This window comes from Arabidopsis thaliana, chromosome 2 (genome assembly GCF_000001735.4).
Source record: "Arabidopsis thaliana chromosome 2, partial sequence".
NCBI classification, from domain to species: domain Eukaryota; kingdom Viridiplantae; phylum Streptophyta; class Magnoliopsida; order Brassicales; family Brassicaceae; genus Arabidopsis; species Arabidopsis thaliana.
In genome coordinates this window covers 10,424,621-10,447,137 of record NC_003071.7, presented here as the reverse complement: position 1 = coordinate 10,447,137, position 22,517 = coordinate 10,424,621, and the positions used below count along the sequence as shown (strand labels likewise).

The window sequence follows — 22,517 nt, the reverse complement described above, 5'->3', positions numbered from 1 at the left end:
AGGTAAATTTTGGATCGAAAAAACTTTGCATTTTGTTGAAACTCCCATGCAACTTCACAGTTCCAACAAATATCTTTAGAGATTAATATATAGCATTAGAAAACCAACTAAATTTTGCGAAATTACACATCTAAAATTCGCTTGAGAGACTATTTACTTACCAAAAATCATAGAGATTAACGATATTATTTGTGTATTCACATTATAGGAGATTGAGAGATAATGTTATTAACGTTATTAAACTATTAAATTAACAAAAACGTTTTTGTTCAGCGAACGGGAAGGAAGAGGGAAATAGTTTACGTTACCACTAGTTTATGTTGAAACAGTTTTGGCCGAAAAATAGGCCATCATTACCACTATAGGCCATTCCGAAATAGTTTACGTTGTGAAAGTAATATCGTGCCTTATTTAGTACAAAGTTGCCCACTAAACTTACGAAATCGAATATTCCATAGTTACAAAGGTTAAAAAACATATAAAATCATTTACAACCAAGTCCCAAAGTTTTTGTGCTAGAGAAATATTTATTATTTAGGCTTATTTGGTGGTAGATAACCAAAATTAGGTTTATTTGGTAGATAGCCAGAATTTTGAGGTTTACTTGCAAAATATGATAAATTATAAATAATGAGATGTTAATTTCGCGGATTTTTCTTACAAATAACTTAATAATATAAATATTTTTATTTATTTAAGTGTTAAATAATACAATAATTTTTGTTTTGTTTTTCCGCCTAGTAAATAACGACGTACGTTAAAATATTTAAGAGTTCAGTAAGAAAGGGGAAGAAAGCGTGACACAATGTTGTGAATCTCGTGATTATATAAGTGGAGTTTTGTCCATTTGTCAAACACTATCTATATATGTTTTGATAATTTCATAGTCGCTTTTAAAGAGCATCAACAACAACCACACGCTTCTCAAACATCAAACCAAGCCTCTCTTTCACTTCCTCATGGAATATTCCGACGACGGCAGATTCGACGTGATTGTCGTTGGAGCAGGAGTTATGGGAAGCTCCGCCGCGTATCAGCTGGCAAAAAGAGGCCAGAAGACTCTTTTGTTAGAGCAATTCGATTTCCTCCATCACCGTGGCTCTTCTCACGGCGAGTCACGCACCATACGTGCCACTTACCCGGAGGATTACTACTACTCCATGGTTTCCGAGTCGACTCGGTTATGGGCTGCGGCTCAGTCCGAGATTGGATACAAAGTTCATTTTCCAACTCAACAATTCGACATGGGTCCGGCAGATCAGCAGAGTCTCCTCTCCGTTGTGGCCACGTGTCAAAAACACGGGCTAGCTCATCGGGTTATGGATTCTCATGCAGTTTCCGAGCATTTCTCCGGGAGGATTAGTATCCCGGAGAATTGGATCGGAGTTTCGACGGAACTTGGTGGGATTATCAAACCCACCAAGGCCGTCTCCATGTTTCAGACGCTTGCGATTGGACATGGTGCCATCTTAAGAGACAACACCAAAGTTGCAAACATAAAGAGAGATGGTGAAAGTGGGGAAGGGGTAATAGTCTGCACGGTGAAAGGAGATAAGTTCTACGGTAAAAAATGCATTGTAACCGCGGGTGCATGGATAAGTAAGCTGGTGAAAACGGTGGCCGGGATAGATTTTCCGGTGGAGCCCCTTGAGACTACGGTGTGTTATTGGAGAATCAAAGAAGGCCACGAGGAGAAATTCACGATAGACGGAGAGTTTCCGACTTTCGCGTCATACGGAGCTCCGTATGTGTACGGAACTCCGTCTTTGGAGTATCCGGGACTGATCAAAGTGGCGGTTCACGGTGGTTATTGGTGCGATCCGGATAAGAGGCCATGGGGGCCAGGAGTGAAGTTAGAGGAGCTTAAAGAGTGGATAAAGGAGAGATTTGGAGGGATGGTTGATTCCGAAGGACCCGTGGCGACTCAGCTTTGTATGTATTCGATGACACCGGACGAGGATTTCGTGATTGATTTTCTTGGAGGGGAGTTTGGGAGAGATGTGGTGGTAGGCGGCGGGTTTTCCGGTCATGGTTTTAAGATGGCGCCGGCGGTGGGGAGGATACTGGCGGATATGGCGATGGAGGTGGAGGCCGGAGGTGGAGGAGTTGAGATGAAACAGTTTAGTCTCCGACGGTTTGAAGATAATCCTAAAGGAAATGCAAAGGAGTATCCTGACCAAGTGATACTTGATGTCCCATTGAAACATTAAACTTTGTTACAAAATGTCAACTGCTGAATTAAAAAAAAAATATGGTTTTAATTATAAGTCTTTTTCTAGAAATCATAATGTGTGTCTCGTTGTTTTTTTGTTTTGTTTTTGGGGCAAATAGAACCATCACTTTGAGACAGCATAACGAGACACTTCAGTTTTGGCCTTGGGCTACGATCATAGCAAATTTGCGATAACATATAATTGTTGTTGGGTCACAAGAAAGCCTGAAGGAAACAAATAAGGTCTATAGTGGGAATGGTGGAACAGAGTGACTAACCATAAACCACCGATCCTGAGGACTGATTTCTCAAAGTAGAGAATTTCTTCTAGATAGTTTTCACCAATACCACTTAGTAATGTATTTCAAGTAGTGCTGGACCAAAGGACCGCATTAGTATTCAACCTATCTACTTCTCTTCAACTAAGGATCGAAATGAGAAATTTTGTGTGGTACTTTGGACATTATATATATGGTGATATTTAATAAATTTTAGATTTAGGGAGATTACGGTTGCGTTGAACCAACTTTTCCATTGAAATTTCAGTTGCTACATCCTCTCAATCTTTTGCCTCTTTAATCGCCTAGTTCAACAAAGTCATCCGCAAAAACTTTATAAATATCTTCAACCGGCATAAGCAGGAGTTAGAAGTAAGTGCTTATGATAAATCTTCTCTATCATACTTCTCATGGTTTGAATAACACAACCACAAATTTTAATCAACTTTACTTAAAAATTAAATAACTTTATTTTTTGATAGATGATTTTCAAATTATTACTTCCCTCTATATTTGAGCTTCAACTTGTATTGAAAACCCAACTAAGTTAACATGGAGGGTTTTGGGCTTCCCCCTCCCCGATATTTAATCAAAAGAAACTAAAGATATGATATAATGCACAAACCAGACAAATGCAAAATCTGTTTAACATAGTTAAAATCTGAAGTGAAAGTAAAAATATTTCAAAACTTAAAACGATAGTACACATAATACTACAAACTTTGGGTTGGCAAAATGGAGAAAGAGCAGAGCGTAGGCTCCCGAAAAAAGGTAGTTGGGGCAAAGAAAATCAATCGAGTTCTTATGTAGAAAGAAGCAAATATTTGGACAGGGACGGAGAAAGGTGGAAGAATGTATTGGTCTCGCAGAGGTTATTTATCTACTTGGTTTAAATTGAAAACTATAAACCAAATTACGTCTTAGATAACTTCTATAATTCTTGCCAATCAACAAGCAATAGTAATTAGTAAAATTTAATATTTTAGTTTAAATTATGATCCTCGGATATAACAAACAACTCACAAGTAGAGTGGGTTGACTCAGAACGCAATATGACACAATAATACTAGATGAAATATTTTATTTTGCACTGACAATAATATTAATATTTTTTTTTTTGGTAAAGGCACGATAAGATTAGTTAGGTGTGGATTATTGGGAAATATGATAATGTGTGGAGATAAGTGAGAAAAGATTTAGAAATGGTGGATGTTTTATGTATTGGTCGAACCAAAAGAATCAAATCCTCAACCAAATCATCTTACGTGATACGACCATGCCTCAGGTATTATTTTAAGTTCATTTTGCCCGTAAAGTCAAGCATTAAGAGAAGAATACCCTATTACTTTCACGTGCTAAGATATATTGATTCAGTTACATACTGGTTCAAATGGTGATATAGAAAATGTTATTAATTATCGTAGAATAACTTCCTAAAAGACTCGTGACAGATTCAGCATATCAAACGGAGAGTAAGTTCCAAGGGTTTGTTTTGAAGGGGATGATCTGCACCGCTTCGTAATGGTTCGAATTCATATTTTGGTGCATTTAACTGAGATTGAGAGAAGCAAGAGTTTGGAAGGACAAATCGAAAAAGATTTCAATTTTTTTTTGAAAACATTGTTTTGATGACTAAAATGACTTATTTTCTACCTGAATTCATGGTTTAGGGTAAAATTTTCAAAGATATAAAATCACATACTTAGAATTTCAAACCAAATTTCTACTAATTTACGTTTAACCGGTCAAATTCTGTAAAGAATCCTAATCTTCATTCTTTTAAGATCATAATCAGCTATCTAAAGTTTATGAAGACCATTCATTGTTTTACCAAGTCCTTGTTCCTAGCTTAAATCTTCATTTTCATTTTTGAACCATTTTGATTTCCCCTATATCTAGAACTCAAGACATACAACTTATATCATACAATCTAAAAATACAATTAAATTCTCTATTACGATTTTATACTAAAACATCAACCAAAGTAACCATAATTTTTTATGAATAAAAATATTCTATGCAACAAAAAAATTGTTTTACAGCAAATGCTTTATAGTAATCAAGAGGTGGAATTCGAAATCTGAGATAGCACTTTGTAACCTAAGATAAAAATTAGTGTTACGGGTTTGAAGTCAATAGTAAAAACATCTTTCGTAAGATCATATTCTTGGCGTTCGTATAGTGGTGAGACTGTTTCGTACACTTTTGTTAATAACTCCTATGAATCTCCAAGGCAGAATGGAGGAATTTCACAAAAAGAAAAATCTCAATATCATTTCTGATGAAATTGATGGTCAGACAAATAAAAACAAATTTCCGACCGGTAAAAAATTTAATTCTCTAACTTTTAAATTTTTTTAAACGTAATCGAAAATTCTTTAAAAAAATATTAAGTTAATTTTTTTATTTTAAAAATATAATCTGAGTTTATTAAAAAATTAATCATTATCTCATAGATATTAATACATTTACCAATAATTTATCTCGTGGAGGTTACATTGACTTCTACAAACTATTCAAATCGATAACTCTAATTCGCTAAGTAATCCCCAAATCTTTTCTCAGTATCTTTGGCATAAATAAAGCCAAATCTTCTCGAGTGAATAGCAATAATTATACATCATGGCTTATATATTGTATTTTTCTGATAACAAATGTGCATTATTTCTATCATCCACTAACTAATAATTAAAAATTCAATATTGACCGTACTATTATAAAAAAAAAAAACAATGGTTGGAAGTTTGAAATACGTAAACAACAAAAAAACAAAAAAAAATAAAACTTCGTTCGTTAGTACCGTATGAATTCATAGATACAACATATACAAAATAAGTATTTTACCCAACATGTGTCTTCTTTCACTGGTTTGATCTCATTCGTTTTGCATGGGCTAACAAAACAATTATTTCAAATACGCGAAGATTATTATTTCTATGCGACCATTTTATAGAAAAGATAATTTAGATAAGATATAAAGGAGACATTTTTAGAGGAGATAACATTGAAATATATAGTATAATATATTTTTAGAGATTCATAAATTATAAATTTAGAAAAGGACATTAAAATTTGATATAGAAAAGGAATTTAAAAGTAAGTAAAAGTTTACAAAATCAGAAATGAAAAAATAAAATGCTTTTAAAAAAAATGTAGACGTGCACGACAATCATATATATTAGTCGGTTAGGTCAACGATTCCCATGTCGCTAATTTATAATGCATTCCGTTGACAAATATTTAAAAATGTTTCAATTATACATCTTGAGGTCTGTTTTTGCACACATAACACGTCATATATCATTGACAAAGAAAACACGTCGTAATTTTCTTTTTCTTTTTCTTTCATGTAGTCTTCTTGGCTTAAAAGAATTCAGCTAAGTAAGTATGGTTGATATTTTCTTCTACAAGTGATAAAACTTTGGAATTTTTGAATAAGTATAATTACAAGAAAACACTGCATATAACAACTACAAGAAAACACTGCATATACCAAAATTATCGAAACATGTATATTCCGACAAACTGAAATCACCGGAAAACGGTGGTGTATTGAAACAAAGAGTTGTTTTAACTGAAGTTTGAAAGTAAACAAAAGATTAAAAAGTAATTTATAGTAATGTTAATATTTACTCATGTTTCTGCTTTGGTGATTAGTAATAAATCTTCTAAAATCTATATGCCATTTTATAAATGCGATTAAAAATTTACCAATTAAACCTTATTTAGAAAAATGTAGAGAAAACTTCAAATTATCTCCTCAAGTAGGATTAGATCGAGCTGCAAATTGGCTCTTTTTATTCATTTAATTTCCTCCATTCCTAACTGTATTGGTATTGTTTACTTTATTTCTATAAGCAACAAAAAAAAAAGAATCTTGTGGACAGGTGACAATTTATGAGTCAGCCAGAATTGCCACGTGTCGGAAGATCAGTTGCCGTGGTAAAAGGTGTTTTTTAGATTCTCAAAAAAAAAGTAGTTAAAGAGAATAATATCAAAGAGTCAACTCCACAGTTCACAGATCCACCGTTGGATCTAACTTTTGGATTATCAACGGCCCAGATAATAGTTAACCGGAATCACTCGGTTACCGAGGTAGTCAATAGTTCTGTGTTTTAAAAAGAAATGCGTCCATGTGATCACTTTTATTTTATTTGTAGTCAGCTTTTGTTTTCCTACTTTGTCGTTTTTCTTTATCGCTGTTCTCAACTAAAGACTTGTAGACTATACTAATAAGATATAGTCAACGATTGTCGCTGTTATTATAGCCTTTAATCTCTATTAATGATTGTTAATTGTTCCACAATCTGTGTAGATTAATTAGGTAAAATTAAAAGTCAAGAAAAGATTGTTTTCAATTTACTAGTTTTCCAGTCAAGACGTTTTCTAGAAGGCTATGAGGTAAGAAAAAAAAAATATATATTAGGTGCAAAGTTAATATGGGAGTCAAATATTATTTTCAAATAATTATTATTGTCAATGCACTGCAAAATTAGTAATAATTCTAGAAAGAAATTGAAATAATAAAAATATGCTGCAAACACGAGTTTGGTATGTGTGCACCATATAATATTGACAAGTTGTAGTGTTGGTTGAAGCTAAAAATAACACAAAAACATAAAAAGAACATGAATAACGCCTAAAACTTAACACGAATAAAATAAAAAAACATAAAATATATTATCAAAAGTCAAAATCACAAAAGAAATTAATACCATTTTACAATTAGCTGAAAATTTATTCTATCAAAATCCAGTCCTATTAAAGAAAAATATGTGATTTGAGATGAAATTAATATTACATATTTTGATTTGGTTCAAGAATAAATTATGGATTTTGGTTAAAGACCTTCTAATATTCCAAAGAAACAAAAAAAAATCAGCCCAATTGTTCATACAAATAAAAACAATTCATTACCTTTAATTTTAAATTTATTGACTTGAACTTGAAGACATAAGATACCTAATAAAAGAAAAAATAGATATGAGACTTTAAAAAAGCTTTATGATTTTCTTTAGACACCATCCTTTAATGTTTTTTATTTGACTTTTTGTTTCTTTGAAATTCCTTTACCACCATTTTCCCCAAATTCAAGTTTACGCACAATGATTCCTTTATTTTAAAGACACGATTATAAATTCTTGCTTTGCACAAAAGAAGACCCTACATATCTCACAACTCAAGGAGACCAAACTTTGATTACTTTATTCCATAGAAATCTTCAACTCAATCTCAGCCGTTAGATCTAAAGCACCGATTTGACTAAACTCCATCTTAAACCTACTCAACCGGTCACTCGGTCACACCCATAACCCCATATATCACGCCAACGCCATTCTTTTTTCTTCCAGTTTCGCTCTCTCATTCATCAAAAAAAACTTGCACATCTTCTCAGATCTTCAAGTTTCTCCTCTGGTTTCTCATCATGACCGTTGATATTATGCGTTTACCTAAGATGGAAGATCAAACGGCTATACAAGAAGCTGCATCACAAGGCTTAAAAAGCATGGAACACTTGATTCGTGTCCTCTCTAACCGTCCCGAAGAACGTAACGTTGATTGCTCTGAGATCACTGATTTCACAGTTTCTAAGTTCAAGAAAGTTATCTCTCTTCTTAACCGTTCCGGTCACGCCCGGTTTAGACGTGGTCCGGTTCATTCCCCTCCTTCCTCCTCCGTTCCTCCACCGGTGAAAGTGACAACTCCGGCTCCCACTCAGATCTCTGCTCCAGCACCGGTTAGCTTCGTTCAGGCAAATCAACAAAGCGTGACGTTAGATTTCACTAGACCGAGCGTTTTTGGCGCTAAAACCAAGAGCTCGGAGGTTGTTGAGTTTGCTAAAGAGAGCTTTAGCGTATCTTCTAACTCTTCTTTCATGTCTTCTGCGATCACCGGTGATGGAAGTGTCTCTAAAGGCTCTTCGATCTTTCTTGCTCCGGCTCCAGCGGTGCCAGTGACTTCCTCCGGGAAACCGCCGCTTTCTGGTCTTCCTTACAGGAAGAGATGCTTTGAACATGACCACTCTGAAGGCTTTTCCGGCAAGATCTCTGGCTCCGGCAACGGCAAGTGCCATTGCAAGAAAAGGTATTGTTATTACTCCACAATAAATTAATCATTTGTTTGACTAGCCTAGTAGTAGTTAATTGTTTGGTTCGATACGGTCTAAACCAATCGCTCACGGACTCAGTGAAAATATATCACGAATTCAGATTTCAAAATTCTTTTTTTGCCTCGAATTTGTCAATCATGAACAAGTCTACTAGTTAAATTAACTAGTCTCAGTAAAAAATAAAGAATAAAAATCCGGGTTTAATACTTTGTAGACCGGTTTGGTACTATCTAAACCAATCGGTCAATGTATTTAGTGAAAGTCAACGACAGTAACTTAAACCAAAGTGCACGCCTGACAAGGACAAGTTAGTGGGTGCTGTCGTTTTGTATAGGGAAAGTTTTTACGTTTTAAAAGTCTTTGTCTGCCCGTTGACTTTTGCTAACCTGATGCATGTTCACGTTAGTCGTGTCAGCGCACGTTAAATCATTTCACTAATTACAATGTTTTATTATTTAATTAACAGCCGAAAAAATCGGATGAAGAGAACCGTGAGAGTACCGGCGGTAAGTGCAAAGATCGCCGATATACCACCAGACGAATATTCATGGAGAAAGTATGGACAAAAACCGATCAAAGGCTCACCACATCCACGGTAACTATCGTACACCATCGCTATCCACCGTTGATTTATTTGTGAAACATTGGAGATCTAACGGTTGTGATTTGTTTTTGTTGATTTCAGGGGTTATTACAAGTGTAGTACATTTAGAGGATGTCCAGCGAGGAAACACGTGGAAAGAGCTTTGGATGATTCAACGATGTTGATTGTGACGTACGAAGGAGAGCACCGTCATCACCAGTCCACGATGCAGGAGCATGTAACTCCTAGCGTGAGTGGTTTGGTGTTTGGTTCGGCTTGAAGAATTAATTAGTTTGGTAGTTTTGTAATATTTTGAGAAATAGAGGGGTTGGTTTTGTAATTTTTTTTCTATAACAAAATTAGTTTTAGATTTTTTTTTAGTAGTCTTTTGAATGGATTTTAATCTTACTACCGAGAAAGAAAAAATTCTTACTACATTTTCATAATTTCTTGTTTGATATATTTAGTGGTGTCATGTAAGAAAATGATGTTTAGCAAAGTAATTGGTATATAAATGTGTAGGCATATGTATTTAATGATATGGTTCGTAAAGTTACCATTACTCTGTTTGATCTAGTTATGATTTGTGATGGTTGATTTAGGGGAAAAATGTCATTTAATCCCCCAACTTTCAAAAAATGGCCATTTTATACATCAATTTCATATGTGGCCGTTTAAAACATGAACTAAACGTTGACTAATTTTTAAAACATGATCTTTCGTTGACCAGGCCAAAATAGACATGCCGTTATCAGTCATTAACGGAACTTCTAACGTCCGTTATCATTCGTTAACTTTATTAGTCAAGTTTCAAATTGTGGCCATTTTAAACATCAACTTCTTATGTGGCTATTTAAAACATGAATTAAACGTTGAATACCATTTAAAACATGAAAAATTCGTTGACCAGGCCAAAATAGACATGTCTTTATCAGTAGAACCTAGAAACCCGTTAATGACTGTTAATCTGTCCAAAATAACGTCGTTCAAGAATAATCGAAAGAACATAAAGATTTTTTCCATATGAAATCTCCATATCAAAAAGTTTTAAGCAGAACCCAAGAACATAGTTTGATAAAGAGATAATCGCAGTGCCAGTAATTGGAAGCAAATAAAGGTGTTTTCGTTTATATATTTGTTTTAAATTTTAAAAGGAATCATGGAAGCAAATTGAAGACTCATTATAAGATTGTTCGTCTTGTTTGAGCGGTTGTAAAAATAGATTTGGGGAAGTAGGGTTTCATTTAGAAAACAATCCTGATTTTCTTTTGATTACTCTCAAAACAAAGTCGTTTTAGGGATACTAATAGAGTCGTTAACAAGTGATAATGAATGTTATAAGTTCTTTTAATGAATGATGACAACATGTTTATTTTGGCTTGGTCAACGAATTTCTCATGTTTTAAATGGTAATCAACGCTTAGTTCATGTTTAAAATGGCCACATATAAAGTCGATGTTTAAAATGACCACAATTTATAACTTGACTAATAAAGTTGTTAACGGATGATAACGGACGTTAGAAGTTCCGTTAATGACTGATAATGGCATGTCTTTTTTGGCCTGGTCAACGAATAATCATGTTTTAAAAGTTAGTCAACTTTTAGTTCATGTTTTAAACGGCCGCATACGAAATTGATGTATAAAATGGCCATTTTTTAAAAGTTAGGGGATTAATTGACATTTTTCCCGTTGATTTAATGGAGGGTTAGACTTTTGGAATGGGGTTGTTAATGCAATGTTTGACTATTATGTAAGTTTATAGAAAGTCAAAAAGAGATTTCAATGAGTTGTTGGGAGATATTAGATGTGGAGGTTGAACAATATGAATTAATGCGGATTTGAGGGTCAACGAAATCATTATGATGTTGGAAGACAAATAATTTTTGGAACAATATTAAGGAACATTTGCGCTATGGAACATAAGTTCTCACTAAAGGTATGACACATATTTGCATTTGTTTATGTGTATTTCAAAGTTTTGATTAATATGTCATACTTGGTCATAATTGAATACTTTTTGCAGTGTTTGTTTATGAGTATTTTGAAGTTTTGTTCTATTGGATGTTTTGGATATGATATTGCCCCTCCAGCTTCGGATCAGATTCCTTTTCAAATCGATTTTGTGCTTGTGGTTGTTACTAGAAATTAAGACGATTGAGATCTTCACATATCTAATGCTACTAGTGTTTATAAAGTGTTGTTACTTGGTTGATAATTTGTTGATTGTGGCTTAAAAAGGTCTTATCTATGGGAGAAGGATATTGAATTCTGTCGTAATTTTGAGAAGATGGGAGAAAGAGGTAAAACATCTGACATAACTTAATTTGTTTAGTTTCTCATACGATTTATACAATTTCAGTTGAACTATTTTGTGTCCATTTAGCATAGAACACATGTTTAAAAACGAATTAATGTAGATTAGACACCTATTTATATGGATAGTTCCTTGTTCGTTTGATTTTAAGATATATTTTTATATATTTAAACGAATTTACGTATGGTTTGAGTTTATAAATAGGAATTAAGGTTTATTGTTTTACATTTAAATAAAATACGTATTGGTTTGGGTTCATAAGGTAGTTAGGGTTTGATGTTATACATTTAAACAGAATTACCTATCAGTTTGAGTTTATAAGATAAGGATAAGGGTTAGTATTATTCATTTAAACCAAATTATAAATCAGTTTGAGTTTAGAAGGTAGGATTAAGTATTTTGAAATGAATTCTTGGAAATGGTGTTAGCGTCATAATAATTAGCATAGCATTTTTTTTTTTAATATCTGAAAGTTCAAGCAAGAAGGTCTTACATCTTCTAGAGGCGGGATCCACAACAAATTATTAAATTCATCATATTTGGAAAACGGATTCTTCTCAACGGGCGTCGAACCCAGTTGGGAAATTTACCACTTTATTCATATATAAGCATCCATCAACCTAATCCATTTCTTATTTAACAATTGTTTGCCAGTCATGCGTTAAGTTTGTTGCTATAGTTAAATCTAAAACCTTACACTCTAAATTTTTAAATAACATTGTCTATATTCATCTATGTCGTCGATATGTTTAGATGGTTGATAGTGAAAAATCATAGTCTTTTAAGTATTTATGGACGTGGTCTACTGGATAAGTTGATTTAGACATTGCGAAGCAAAGCATCAGAGCCACCACCTCACAATCACTATGACGCAGCCACCGTATAGAAGGCAACAGCGATGGAGCCACCACATCGATCGAAACCGCCGACGGGTTTCAGAATCTGGTCCAACACATTTCTCGTGGCGTATATTTTCGTTGGATGTCGAGGCTGAGAAGGTGATCTCGAATCTCTTTTCGACGCCGTCAAATGTCAAAGCCATTGTGTTGAGGAAAACAAAGAGAGTGAGAAACAAATAGGGAGAGAAAATGATTACATATTGTTATAGTATTAATTTATTATATAGAATTAAATGAGTACCCAAATAGGTTACTTGTTTTCTTAAAAAAGTTGATTGTAACTTTTTTATTTGATTATTTTTATGTAAGATTTTCTCTAATTTTATTTTCTAATATTTTTTTATATGTTCCACCTAGAAAAAGCAAAGCAAGACCAAGTTTATTTCCTAATAAAGATAAATTACATTTTTTGTCAAAAATATAATACCAAATGTAGTGTAGGTTTATAATGCAAATGCATTATGATAACTTATTTATTTTATAACTCTGTTAATATTTTATAGTTGTTCTAGAATTATTAAAATATAAAGTTTGCTCATATTGTTTTTAAAGCAAAAAGTACATAAAATATAAGCAAAATAGAAAATGAATTATAAGTAAAACATATGTAAATTCTCAATATTTTTAATTTTATTCATCCAATCTCTATTATATATTCGTATGTTGTATTATTTCGTTATGATCATGCTTTATATATATTTTTTTTGTTTTTAAATTAAAGCTAATAAATATAAACTTAAAAGGAGTTAATTGAGTATTTTTTTTTAAATGCAATTTGTTTTTTTTTTTTATGATAAGAACATCTTAAAAGAAGGAAAAAAAAATCATTATACATATGATTATTTGAGAAGTCTATTTGTATTACATATTTCTAATAGGAAACTGAAATTCTCTATAACATTTTAACCTTTAACCAAAACAAAAAACAATAAAAACAAAAAGATAAATTTTCGAAAACCCAATTAGACAGGGAATTGGATTCTATGTGTATATGTGTATAACTATGGCCGACAACAAATTTTCTGAGCACCAATATTGTTTTATTACCGTTGAGTCTCGGTGTTCTATTTGGTGGTGAGTCGATACATACAATCGATGATTTTTTTTATTATCATTATTATTATTATTATGACTTTAACGATCTATAATTGTTTAACAAGATCATATATTACGATTTGTACATTAACTTTTTCATTATGGGAACCGGTCTTGCATCGTTTTGGTACATAAGAGATAACAATATCGACGTCGCTCTAGATGGCGAGCCTTTCATATATCTCTGGCCTCTCTACGTCATCACATGTATTGCCGATTAGGTTGTGTGGATCTACATAGCCGTATACGCTCCTTCAGAAGATGACCGTGTCAAATTCTTGAAAACTAATTTTCTAGGACCTATACGTCATATCTTTGGCTTTACGATACTCTTCTCCTTCTTCATTCTATTTCTCGCTTATCCACTCTATGTTTTGGAATACCCTTTGCCTTGTGGCTCCTAATGTCCTTGCTCTATTCTTTTTTCAAGTGCTATGATAATATGGATGAGGAACAGCTACTACGAATATATGAACACGACGGACTCACAATTTTGTCGTAGAATCGAGAATAACTAAAAAAAATTTAGTTGTTGCTTCCTTTTTTTTTTTTTTTCTCTTTAACCTAATACATAACTTATTTTATTTGATCTATACGAGGGGTTTTAAAAAAAAATTTAACTTAATTAACTAATATTTTCTTTCGTTTTGTCAACAAGTGAAAGCGAACTGATTTAGTATAGTACTTGAGATCCAGAAAATTGCCAATATAATTATGACTTAAGCCTCAAGCTAAGCCACACGCGGATCTGAGTATCTAGAAAATTGCCCATATAATTATAAGTAGCTTCGGATGGATGAATCGAGTCAAAGAACAAAAACTCCGAGTGATTTCTACACGTTGGAGAAAAAGCATTACACATGAAGCTCGTCTCCAAATGCCCTGTTCCACAACATCCTCTCTTCGTCTCTTTAAATCCTGTTTTAGTTTCCACATCAATGAACATATATAATCACTGGTCAATATTTATCTCATAGGATACCTTGCCAAACAAGAAAGAGATTGTATCATCTATACCGTATTTGCTAGGGTTTTGCATCATGTCCATCATAGGGTCATAGACATTGGAGTAAAGGATCTTGCTTCCTGTAAGCGATGCTTCGATTTGAGGTAATAGATTCTGAAGTTTCTGATTGTATAAGACAGAGTCTCGGTTCTCTTGTTCCAAGCAGAACCTTAGAGCGTTTCGGAATTTAGCAGTCATTTGAATCGGTAAACAACCCATCGGCGGTAAACCTCCTACCATAATTTTCCGGCAACCTAAACTGTAAAGCTCCTGCACACACACTAGAAAGATTAACAAGACGAGTGGGAACCCTAAACCCTATCCACTAAGCCCTAAAAACTTCATTCCTAAATGTGTGTCGAATAATGCATTATAGACTATTCTAACTAAGTTATTAAAATGTAGTTTTTTAAAATTTTATTGCAGAAAAAGGTTTTGTTGTAGAGGTAAATCGAGCAAATATTTGAAAACATTACCCGCACGAAATTGTCAAGCCTTTGAAGAACAAAGTCTTGGTAACCAGAAATGTGAGGAAACTCAAGACGCCTTGAAGGAATATCGTAATAGTTCAAGATAAAATCGTTAGGCCCTGCACTTATAACCACCAAAGCATTTTTTATGATTTCCATAGCTTTCTTGTCTCCTACGATACTTTTAAGACGAGCAATGTAATTCTTGAACATCTTTTGTTGGTCCAAGACACGAATCGCTTGCGTAGAGAGACTGGTATGGTCATCGTAACCCGCACCGGCTGATGCAAAACAGACTCCGGTTACAATCTCTTGGTCAGAGAGATTTGGTTGTAAGAAGGGAGGAACAAACTGTTTGATGTTGAGTTTTGTTGCGATTATGTCGGAAAAGATTTTGCCATTTGTAAATCTTCCACTAGCTTTGTGGTTTGGGAGATCGATTCCGTAAGGAAGATGTTTGGCTTTGAAGATTGTTTGTGAGTGGTAGTTGTTGTTACCTGTGTCAACTGTTGAATCGCCAAAGATAAGAATCGCTGGAAATAGTGGTTGCGATGTAGCGTTTGTGGCTGCGTCGCAGGACGAGAGTAGTGCTGCTATGAAGAGAGTGAAGGTTATGGTCTTAGAAGTCGACATTAGTTTGATTTGTATTGTGTCTACTGTCTAGCTAGTGTTTTGATTAATTTATAAGGAATTTTGATTGTGTTTTTTCTTCTTGTTGGACCTTGCTGGATTTCTGATTAAATGTGTGTGTGTGTTTGTGTTTTTTTTTGCTGAAAAATAAAAACAAAAGCCGGGTTATAGTATTAATAAAGATTTTAACGACTGAATAGAGAATATGGTTACCTAAGCAAGGTTTTAAAAGAGGACCTAAGTTAATACTTAAAGCAAAGTGTTATTTTTTGCTAACCATTTTTAGTGTATAGTTTTCTTTAGATAAATCCAATATATATGCTAGAAAAGACCAAATACTTGGGAAGTGAAACTTATCATATTGGGATGCGTCTGATACAAAAACTTGGCCCCAGAAGTTGCTGAAAAATGGAGTCTTGGAGATCAGGTTTCACATTTCATTTGAGTAAAAGGTATATGAATATATGATGGTAAGCGTGTTTCCCATTTGTCTGTGTCGAAGAGTAAAACAATTGATATCACTCACGGGTCTGTCTAGTTCTCGTATTTTTGGCATCACTCTCTGAAGCCACACAACATGAGTCTTCCTTCAACTTCTCCAATAATATATTGGCGTTGCCGACACCAAATGTCGGCTCTGAGTATAAGTGGGAGAAGGTTGGGCTTGGGCTTCCAGATCTATTTCTATATTATGGGGCCATAAATACATGCAAAATGTTATCCATTAGATTAATTGAACTGGTTGACTCAACCCAACTCAAATAAATTTGGGTTCGAGATTTCTTATGGGAGAATATAACCCATCTATTTATTTGATGGGTTGAAACTTATATACTTAAGACTCAAAAGTTTAAACTGGCTATATAGGTTATACGAGTGTTGGAAGTAATTTTGTGTCTATCAACTCGATTATATAAATGCGGACAAATATACACACGACACAAGTATACACACAACTAACATGTTCAATTAAAAAAAAATGCGGCAATCATTCATCAAGTCACTAGCAAACAACAACACAGCTAGTTCACATATTCGATTTATACAAGTCAAACTACCAATTCTTTTCAGTATCATCGTCAAGATCTAAAGTCTAACAACGTAATTATAAACAAGAGGAAATACATTAACATTAAGAGCTTAACAGATTTTGATAATTAATTTAATAACAGGATGACAAAAAAGTAATATCTTAAAAAATGTTTCATAGTCCACCATTGAATTTTCTAAAATAAAATGCCAGAGGTAAAGCTAAACAGGAAGATACCCTTTAGACACAATTAATAGACTTAAGTTAGCCACATTTCATAAACAAGATTATCAGTTAAAGAGATAAGGTTAGATTTATCTAATTGGTCTAATGATATCCCTCCATATATTATGTTATTTGATCTATATCAACTCATGATTATAACAAAACCTAATTGCTTTGAACTGTATAAAAACCAACATTTAAAATCTTAGGATTGGATCATACAATAATTTGATCTCATGTATATGATATTGTAAAATAGATGATTTTGGATTCATTTTACATTTTAAACATTCATGACTCAGCAAAGTAATTTGCTAATTAAAGTATAAAATAAACCAATATTCGCATTTTGAACGAGTCAAAGTTCTTGCTTCCGCACTAATCCAGCATTAGCAAATTTTCATTATAATATAGATTTTTTTGTATCATTAACGATATTGGTTTTAATTGTACTAAAAGTAAACGAGATAAGGTTTAATTTGTCCACTTGTACTAAACTAATCATTCAGATAGTACTAATTATATATTTTTAAATATATTAATTTCCATTTAAAAACATAAAGTAAATCATACACGAATATTTTTGTAATCTTTTGACTTATTAACAGAAAAAAATCAGCATCTTAATTTTGCATACCAAATATTATCCATCCAATTGAATTGATATAACTAATCAAGATTTTTTTCCCTTTTTCCACATATTTCTAAAACATCTTAAAACATTTAAAGAAACAAAATCAAAATATAAATGGATAAGGTTGAGATATGGTGTGATAGTGACCACCGAACTTTCGGTACAACGACATACATCGGATTAAACGGAGACAGTAACCCGAAACGTCCGGCAAAAGTCCAAACTTAAACCAATGAAAACTCTCCACGTCAGCAAGACCGTGTCTATACCGTCAAAGTCGCCGTTAGCGTGCCTAGGACTATTCTATATTTAGGAACATGTGTTTCCAGACTCATAAATACGTATAAATATTCGTATTCAATACGTAATCGTATTTTTATACGATATTGTCGTTATAAATGTAAATGAGAATTTATTCCATTTTTCTCGTTCAGTGTTGTTTTGCATTTCACCTTCTTTTGTATATCTCTCTTCCTATATCATTAACCTGCGCTGGTTAAAGCTCTTCACCTACGCACATCGCCGGCGATTTATGATCATCTGAGTCTTTCGGGTATATTCACAGGCTAGAGAAAGAGATCTTAATCGGAAAAGTTTATATGGAGGTTATGGTTGGTTCGTCGTTTGGAATCGGCATGGCGGCGTACGTTAGAGATCATCGCGGTGTTTCGGCGCAGGATAAGGCTGTTCAAACGGCTCTGTTCTTGGCTGATGAATCAGGACGTGGTGGATCACAGATCGGGATTGGATTAAGGATGAGTAATAATAATAATAAGTCGCCGGAGGAATCTTCGGATAGTTCGTCGTCTATCGGAGAAAGCAGTGAAAACGAGGAGGAAGAAGAAGAAGACGACGCCGTTTCGTGCCAACGAGGAACACTTGATTCGTTTAGTTCTTCTCTTGAAGACTCTCTTCCTATTAAGTAAGTTTGGGTTTGGTTTGGTTTGACTCATGAATGTATCTATAATTGTCTTTTACTATGTTCTTGATCTGAAAATTTGATCTTTATACTTTTCTTGGCAAGTCTCATCTGCGAATCTGAGTGTTATGGTTTTGGTTAAATCTTGAAACCCTTAAGTTAAAATTTATGATTTGGGATTTTGTTATAGTTCAAGTTAGTTCTTGGTTTTGTTTGGTCTGAATACTGATGTTTGTTTTGTTTTTGTTAATTTTCAGGAGAGGATTATCGAATCATTATGTCGGGAAATCGAAATCGTTTGGTAATTTAATGGAAGCAGCGAGTAAGGCGAAGGATTTGGAGAAAGTTGAGAATCCATTTAACAAGAGGAGGAGATTGGTTATTGCTAATAAGTTAAGGAGGAGAGGAAGATCTATGTCAGCTTCGAATTTTTACTCGTGGCAAAACCCTAATTCAATGCCTTTACTTGCACTCCAAGAACCTAATGAAGAGGATCATCACATTCACAATGATGATTATGAGGATGATGATGGTGATGGTGATGATCATAGGAAGATTATGATGATGATGAAAAATAAAAAAGAGTTGATGGCTCAGACTCGAAGTTGTTTCTGTCTAAGTAGTTTGCAAGAGGAAGATGATGGTGATGGTGATGATGATGAAGATGAATGATCAATCAAGTAACATTGTTTCTTTTAATACTTGTTTTTAATTTGTTCTTCTCTTGTGAATTTGTTTTATTAAAGGGAGAGTTTAGAGGAAATTTCAGTGATAACAAATGGTGGAAGATTTGATTTGTTAGGAATAATCATTATTAATCTATTCATTAGTAGCAGCCTTAAGACTTTTCCTAATCCCAAAAGACACAATTCTTCTTCTTTTTTGGTGTGGATAACCTTTAGTTTTAACTTTTAAGAATATTAATATACAATTATTACATTATGAACTGTATAAGAGGATAAGTTAGGTTGTCAAGAAAAAGATTGGGTCCTCTCAAATTTTTACATACGCAAAGAGTGATGTTGTGCCAACTATTTAAACGTATATTTTACCCTTTTTTAAATTATTATCGAAACTACAGTCCAATGATCTGGTTGGTTGCCGACAAAAAGGAAAAGTAATTGGTTGGTTAGATTTAGCCAGTGAAAAGGGTTTTAGTGAAAAGAGTTTACAAATTCAAAACTAACAACAATTACACATCAAACATATAGCACATGACAACTAGCAGGTGAAAACTGAATAGAACTTTTAGGAGACGAAACCATCCTCCACTCAACACTAAAATCCCCATTTTGCCCTTCACTCACTCTCCCTTCCGCTACGTTAATCCCACTGGCCACCACAAACACACGATCATCAGCTCCCGTCACGGCGAAAGGACGCCGCATCTTCTCCCCCTGTAGCTTCTCACCACTCACGTACCTCCACGTGTCATCATCTGAACAATAAACCTTCATCGGAAAATCACCGTGCTCCGAGATCACAAACAGCCTGTCGCGGATCACGACGCTCACACCCGTCCACCCTTCTTTCATCCCACCGCTCATCTCTCGCCACGTGCCTTCGTCGGAGTCGTACACTTGTCCCATCGGTGGAAACATGAACGGCCACGCCCATCCTTCTGTTACACACATCTCTTTCCCGATCACGGCTGAGTCATACTTCGCCAACACCATCGGCAACTTCTTCACAACCGTCCACGTGTCATTATCTGGATCATACGATTCAACTTCCGTAGTTGCTTCTCCGTTTCCGCCCACACTCCCACCAACGGCCATGATTTTACCGTTAACATTCCCGGAGACGAAGTACGTTCTCGGGCTCATCATCGGAGATATACACGACCAACGATTCGTTAGAGCAGTGTAAACGACGGCGGAGCGGTTTACATCTCCGCCGCCGAGTACAAAAAGCTTCCCCTGACGTGGCATCGACGCGCATGAGAGTGCGTGAGGAGACGAGATTTTGGTGAAAGAGTTTGGCATGGGAGGTAAAACAAACCAACGGCCAGATGCAAGGTCAAGGGATTGCCATTGAATCCTAGCCGTTGATTTGTTGAAAGCGAAGACAAATAGGTAAGGAGAAGAGATAGAAAGAGATTGCTTGGAGAAGAGGAATCTAGGGTTTGTGATGGTTTTGTTCCATGAAGATGAAACAGAGCGATATAGAGCATGGTATGGGTAAGGAAGACGAAGAAGACAAAGCTCAGCTATATCATTTGGTAGACCTGAAATCAATGGCTGAGATTTTGTTCTTGTTTCTTCTTCTGCTTGATCATTAATGGTGTTTATGTTTGACGTAGTTTCTTGTTCTGCCATTGTTGTTGATATTCATAAGATGAAATGGTTTTAGATATAAAATGTTAAAGTTTGGGAAAAGAAATCAAATCCATGAATGTAGTTGGATCTTGATTGATAAAAGGTCACATTCGCATAATTACGACATGGGACGGTGGATGGTTGAGAGTCTCGAGAAAACTAGTGGTTACACATGAGTCCACGTTTGTGGTTATTTGGAGCCAACAATTCTCAGATTACGTGTGTATCTATGTAGAGACAATTTTCAAGATAGTTATAATTGCAGTTACTGTTTCCAGAGACAGTTTTGTAACACGACATTGTTTAACATTATGTCAGGACCAATTCGATCTTCTTGAAGTCATGTTCTCCTCTTGCTATTACAAGACTTTGTTCGTATATTCAATCTAATATAATAGTTGAAGATGTTTCTGGTTATGATATTGTGACTTAGACATTGCAGTTACAGATTCAACAAGCAAGGTACTAACCAATCTCAATACTCTTCTCACAATTTTCGGATCTTATATTCCTCTTACTTGGGACGTATTTGATCCTTTTTACGCTTGTGCAGGTTTTGCCAGAGCCTCTATAGGAGGATCAAACAAGATTTCTGAGTTGAAATGTAACATATATGTTTTGGGTTTAGGATATTATGAATCTCTGATACTTTCATTAGCAAGAACAGCTAGTTATGGATTTATTAGTTACACAAGTTCCACTTTTTCTGGTTTGTCTTGCCTAAGCTTCTAAGACAGTAAGAAGTAGAACATCCCAAATGTGGTTTATCTAATACTATATATGTCAGGTCTTGAGAAATAACATTATCTGTAATTTACCTGGCGTCTTCTCGTTTCACTGATCACGGGATAGGAACTAGTTATAGCTCACTCAAGAAGAGTTATCAATGTACCTGAAAACGAAGATTTATCCGGTGACACCATCATGTTATAATACGACTCTAATCGCCAAATGCAACATTTTTCATCCCTTTCTCCTATCATTCTAATATCCCATATGGCCATAACAATACAAGTCAAATCAAGTCTATCGATGAAACAAAGAGCTGGTACCATAAAGAAGAGAGGCATAGGTTTGGAAGGGCTTGACCAGGTCTGGTAAACCCCATTGGCCTAGCCTCTAAAGCACTTTCCAGATTGGATAATTCTCTCAAACGAAACCTAATCCTTGTTATAATTACATGTAAAGTAGAACGTTCCAGAAAAAGGAGATCCTAAATTAATTCCTAAATCTCAGATCTTAAGTATTCAATCCATTTAATTGCAATGTTTTGATCTCTGTAGTTCTACAAAAAGAAGATGAAGTTGGAAGCTTACACTGTAAGCACATGTAGCATGCTCTACTTTTCTGTGACATCTTCTTCCTGCTCATAAGCAAAATGCTGATTTGTTTTTGTTCTGCCTTTTCGCCGATTTTCCTGTTTGAATTCTGTAAAGAGAAAAGCAGGAACATGTAAAGATCAGTTCATCTGAAGACAGAGCAAAGAATTACATATCGAAACTTGTTGAAAGTATGCCATAAGTTGTGCAGTGAAGTGTTGAGCATGCCAGTATCATGTCTAAGAACCACACACTAGAGTAGCCTCTTATGCATATCCCAAAGAACTCACCAGAAAAACTGCCTGCTTCATCACTCAAACATGCACTGTAGGCTGTAGCAAAGAGTGAGACTTGCCAGAAGAAGACTTCTTCGGCGTTGATATTTTTAACATTGATTTACAGGACAAACATGTTCTAACTAGCATTGTAACCATTAAGCTCATGGCATATGTAACACAACACAAGCATGTATCC

General features: G+C 34.4%; 6 protein-coding genes, 1 long non-coding RNA gene and 1 other non-coding gene across 15 annotated transcripts; 5 read left to right on the top strand and 3 right to left on the bottom strand.

Annotated features, from left to right (window-relative positions):
* Positions 1 to 703: 703 nt before the first annotated feature.
* Positions 704 to 2,659, top strand: AT2G24580 (FAD-dependent oxidoreductase family protein). The gene has a single exon (NM_128019.4). It carries the CDS (start codon positions 960 to 962, stop codon positions 2,208 to 2,210), a length of 1,251 nt encoding a protein of 416 aa, NP_180034.1. The 5' UTR covers positions 704 to 959; the 3' UTR covers positions 2,211 to 2,659.
* Positions 2,660 to 7,668: 5,009 nt separating this feature from the next.
* Positions 7,669 to 9,785, top strand: WRKY17 (WRKY DNA-binding protein 17). Its single transcript, NM_128018.3, has 3 exons — positions 7,669 to 8,574; positions 9,066 to 9,194; positions 9,285 to 9,785. Exons 1-3 carry the CDS (start codon positions 7,916 to 7,918, stop codon positions 9,460 to 9,462), a joined length of 966 nt encoding a protein of 321 aa, NP_565574.1. The 5' UTR covers positions 7,669 to 7,915; the 3' UTR covers positions 9,463 to 9,785.
* A 1,270-nt stretch (positions 9,786 to 11,055) lies between these two features.
* On the top strand, positions 11,056 to 12,671 carry AT2G00790. 4 transcript variants are annotated; one of them, NR_143685.1, is made up of 2 exons: positions 11,056 to 11,120; positions 11,423 to 11,664. It is a non-coding gene; the product is annotated as an uncharacterized misc_RNA (transcript). The 4 variants fall into 4 exon arrangements; NR_143684.1 differs by lacking the exon at positions 11,056 to 11,120 and adding an exon at positions 12,322 to 12,368 and having other exon boundaries at positions 11,195 to 11,484; NR_143683.1 differs by lacking the exon at positions 11,056 to 11,120 and adding an exon at positions 12,374 to 12,575 and having other exon boundaries at positions 11,461 to 11,484.
* Positions 12,672 to 14,063: 1,392 nt separating this feature from the next.
* AT2G24560 (GDSL-like Lipase/Acylhydrolase family protein) lies at positions 14,064 to 15,878 on the bottom strand. Of its 2 annotated transcripts, NM_128017.3 has the most exons (3): positions 14,975 to 15,878; positions 14,510 to 14,768; positions 14,132 to 14,410 (listed from the first exon to the last, which is right to left on the bottom strand). In NM_128017.3, the coding sequence occupies exons 1-3, from the start codon at positions 15,599 to 15,601 to the stop codon at positions 14,205 to 14,207; spliced, it is 1,092 nt and encodes a 363-aa protein (NP_180032.2). In that variant the 5' UTR covers positions 15,602 to 15,878; the 3' UTR covers positions 14,132 to 14,204. The 2 variants fall into 2 exon arrangements, with proteins under 2 accessions (NP_001325198.1, NP_180032.2); NM_001335939.1 differs by having other exon boundaries at positions 14,064 to 14,768; positions 14,975 to 15,726.
* A 1,772-nt stretch (positions 15,879 to 17,650) lies between these two features.
* Positions 17,651 to 19,282, top strand: AT2G24550 (major centromere autoantigen B-like protein). Its single transcript, NM_128016.6, has 2 exons — positions 17,651 to 18,409; positions 18,664 to 19,282. The coding sequence occupies exons 1-2, from the start codon at positions 18,087 to 18,089 to the stop codon at positions 19,076 to 19,078; spliced, it is 738 nt and encodes a 245-aa protein (NP_565573.4). The 5' UTR covers positions 17,651 to 18,086; the 3' UTR covers positions 19,079 to 19,282.
* A 172-nt stretch (positions 19,283 to 19,454) lies between these two features.
* AFR (Galactose oxidase/kelch repeat superfamily protein) lies at positions 19,455 to 20,796 on the bottom strand. The gene has a single exon (NM_128015.2): positions 19,544 to 20,796. The coding sequence runs from the start codon at positions 20,722 to 20,724 to the stop codon at positions 19,606 to 19,608; it is 1,119 nt and encodes a 372-aa protein (NP_565572.1). The 5' UTR covers positions 20,725 to 20,796; the 3' UTR covers positions 19,544 to 19,605.
* On the top strand, positions 19,477 to 21,832 carry AT2G24545. 3 transcript variants are annotated; one of them, NR_140662.1, is made up of 3 exons: positions 19,875 to 20,586; positions 21,043 to 21,186; positions 21,278 to 21,320. It is a non-coding gene; the product is annotated as an other RNA (long non-coding RNA). The 3 variants fall into 3 exon arrangements; NR_140661.1 differs by having other exon boundaries at positions 19,477 to 21,186; positions 21,278 to 21,832; NR_140663.1 differs by lacking the exons at positions 21,043 to 21,186; positions 21,278 to 21,320 and having other exon boundaries at positions 19,535 to 20,785.
* On the bottom strand, positions 21,374 to 22,450 carry AT2G24535 (uncharacterized protein; the record flags this gene model as incomplete). Of its 2 annotated transcripts, NM_001335937.1 has the most annotated exons (3): positions 22,334 to 22,450; positions 22,041 to 22,152; positions 21,374 to 21,616 (listed from the first exon to the last, which is right to left on the bottom strand). In NM_001335937.1, the coding sequence occupies exons 1-3, from the start codon at positions 22,352 to 22,354 to the stop codon at positions 21,591 to 21,593; spliced, it is 159 nt and encodes a 52-aa protein (NP_001324323.1). In that variant the 5' UTR covers positions 22,355 to 22,450. The 2 variants fall into 2 exon arrangements, with proteins under 2 accessions (NP_001324323.1, NP_001324324.1); NM_001335938.1 differs by having other exon boundaries at positions 21,591 to 21,769; positions 22,041 to 22,357.
* Between the last annotated feature and the right edge of the window lie 67 nt (positions 22,451 to 22,517).

Bases quoted from the DNA above. Each gene is read 5' to 3' on its own strand.
- AT2G24580 (NM_128019.4), top strand. From the start codon at position 960: ATGGAATATTCCGACGACGGCAGATTCGACGTGATTGTCGTTGGAGCA.
- WRKY17 (NM_128018.3), top strand. From the start codon at position 7,916: ATGACCGTTGATATTATGCGTTTACCTAAGATGGAAGATCAAACGGCT. The intron at 8,575-9,065 runs GTATTGTTATTA...TTTAATTAACAG, and splicing joins AAGTGCCATTGCAAGAAAAG to CCGAAAAAATCGGATGAAGA. The intron at 9,195-9,284 runs GTAACTATCGTA...TGTTGATTTCAG, and splicing joins AAAGGCTCACCACATCCACG to GGGTTATTACAAGTGTAGTA.
- AT2G24560 (NM_128017.3), bottom strand. From the start codon at position 15,601: ATGTCGACTTCTAAGACCATAACCTTCACTCTCTTCATAGCAGCACTA. The intron at 14,769-14,974 runs GTAATGTTTTCA...GTGTGTGTGCAG, and splicing joins GGCTTGACAATTTCGTGCGG to GAGCTTTACAGTTTAGGTTG. The intron at 14,411-14,509 runs GTATAGATGATA...AAACTAAAACAG, and splicing joins GCAAAACCCTAGCAAATACG to GATTTAAAGAGACGAAGAGA.
- AT2G24550 (NM_128016.6), top strand. From the start codon at position 18,087: ATGGAGGTTATGGTTGGTTCGTCGTTTGGAATCGGCATGGCGGCGTAC. The intron at 18,410-18,663 runs GTAAGTTTGGGT...GTTAATTTTCAG, and splicing joins GAAGACTCTCTTCCTATTAA to GAGAGGATTATCGAATCATT.
- AFR (NM_128015.2), bottom strand. From the start codon at position 20,724: ATGGCAGAACAAGAAACTACGTCAAACATAAACACCATTAATGATCAA.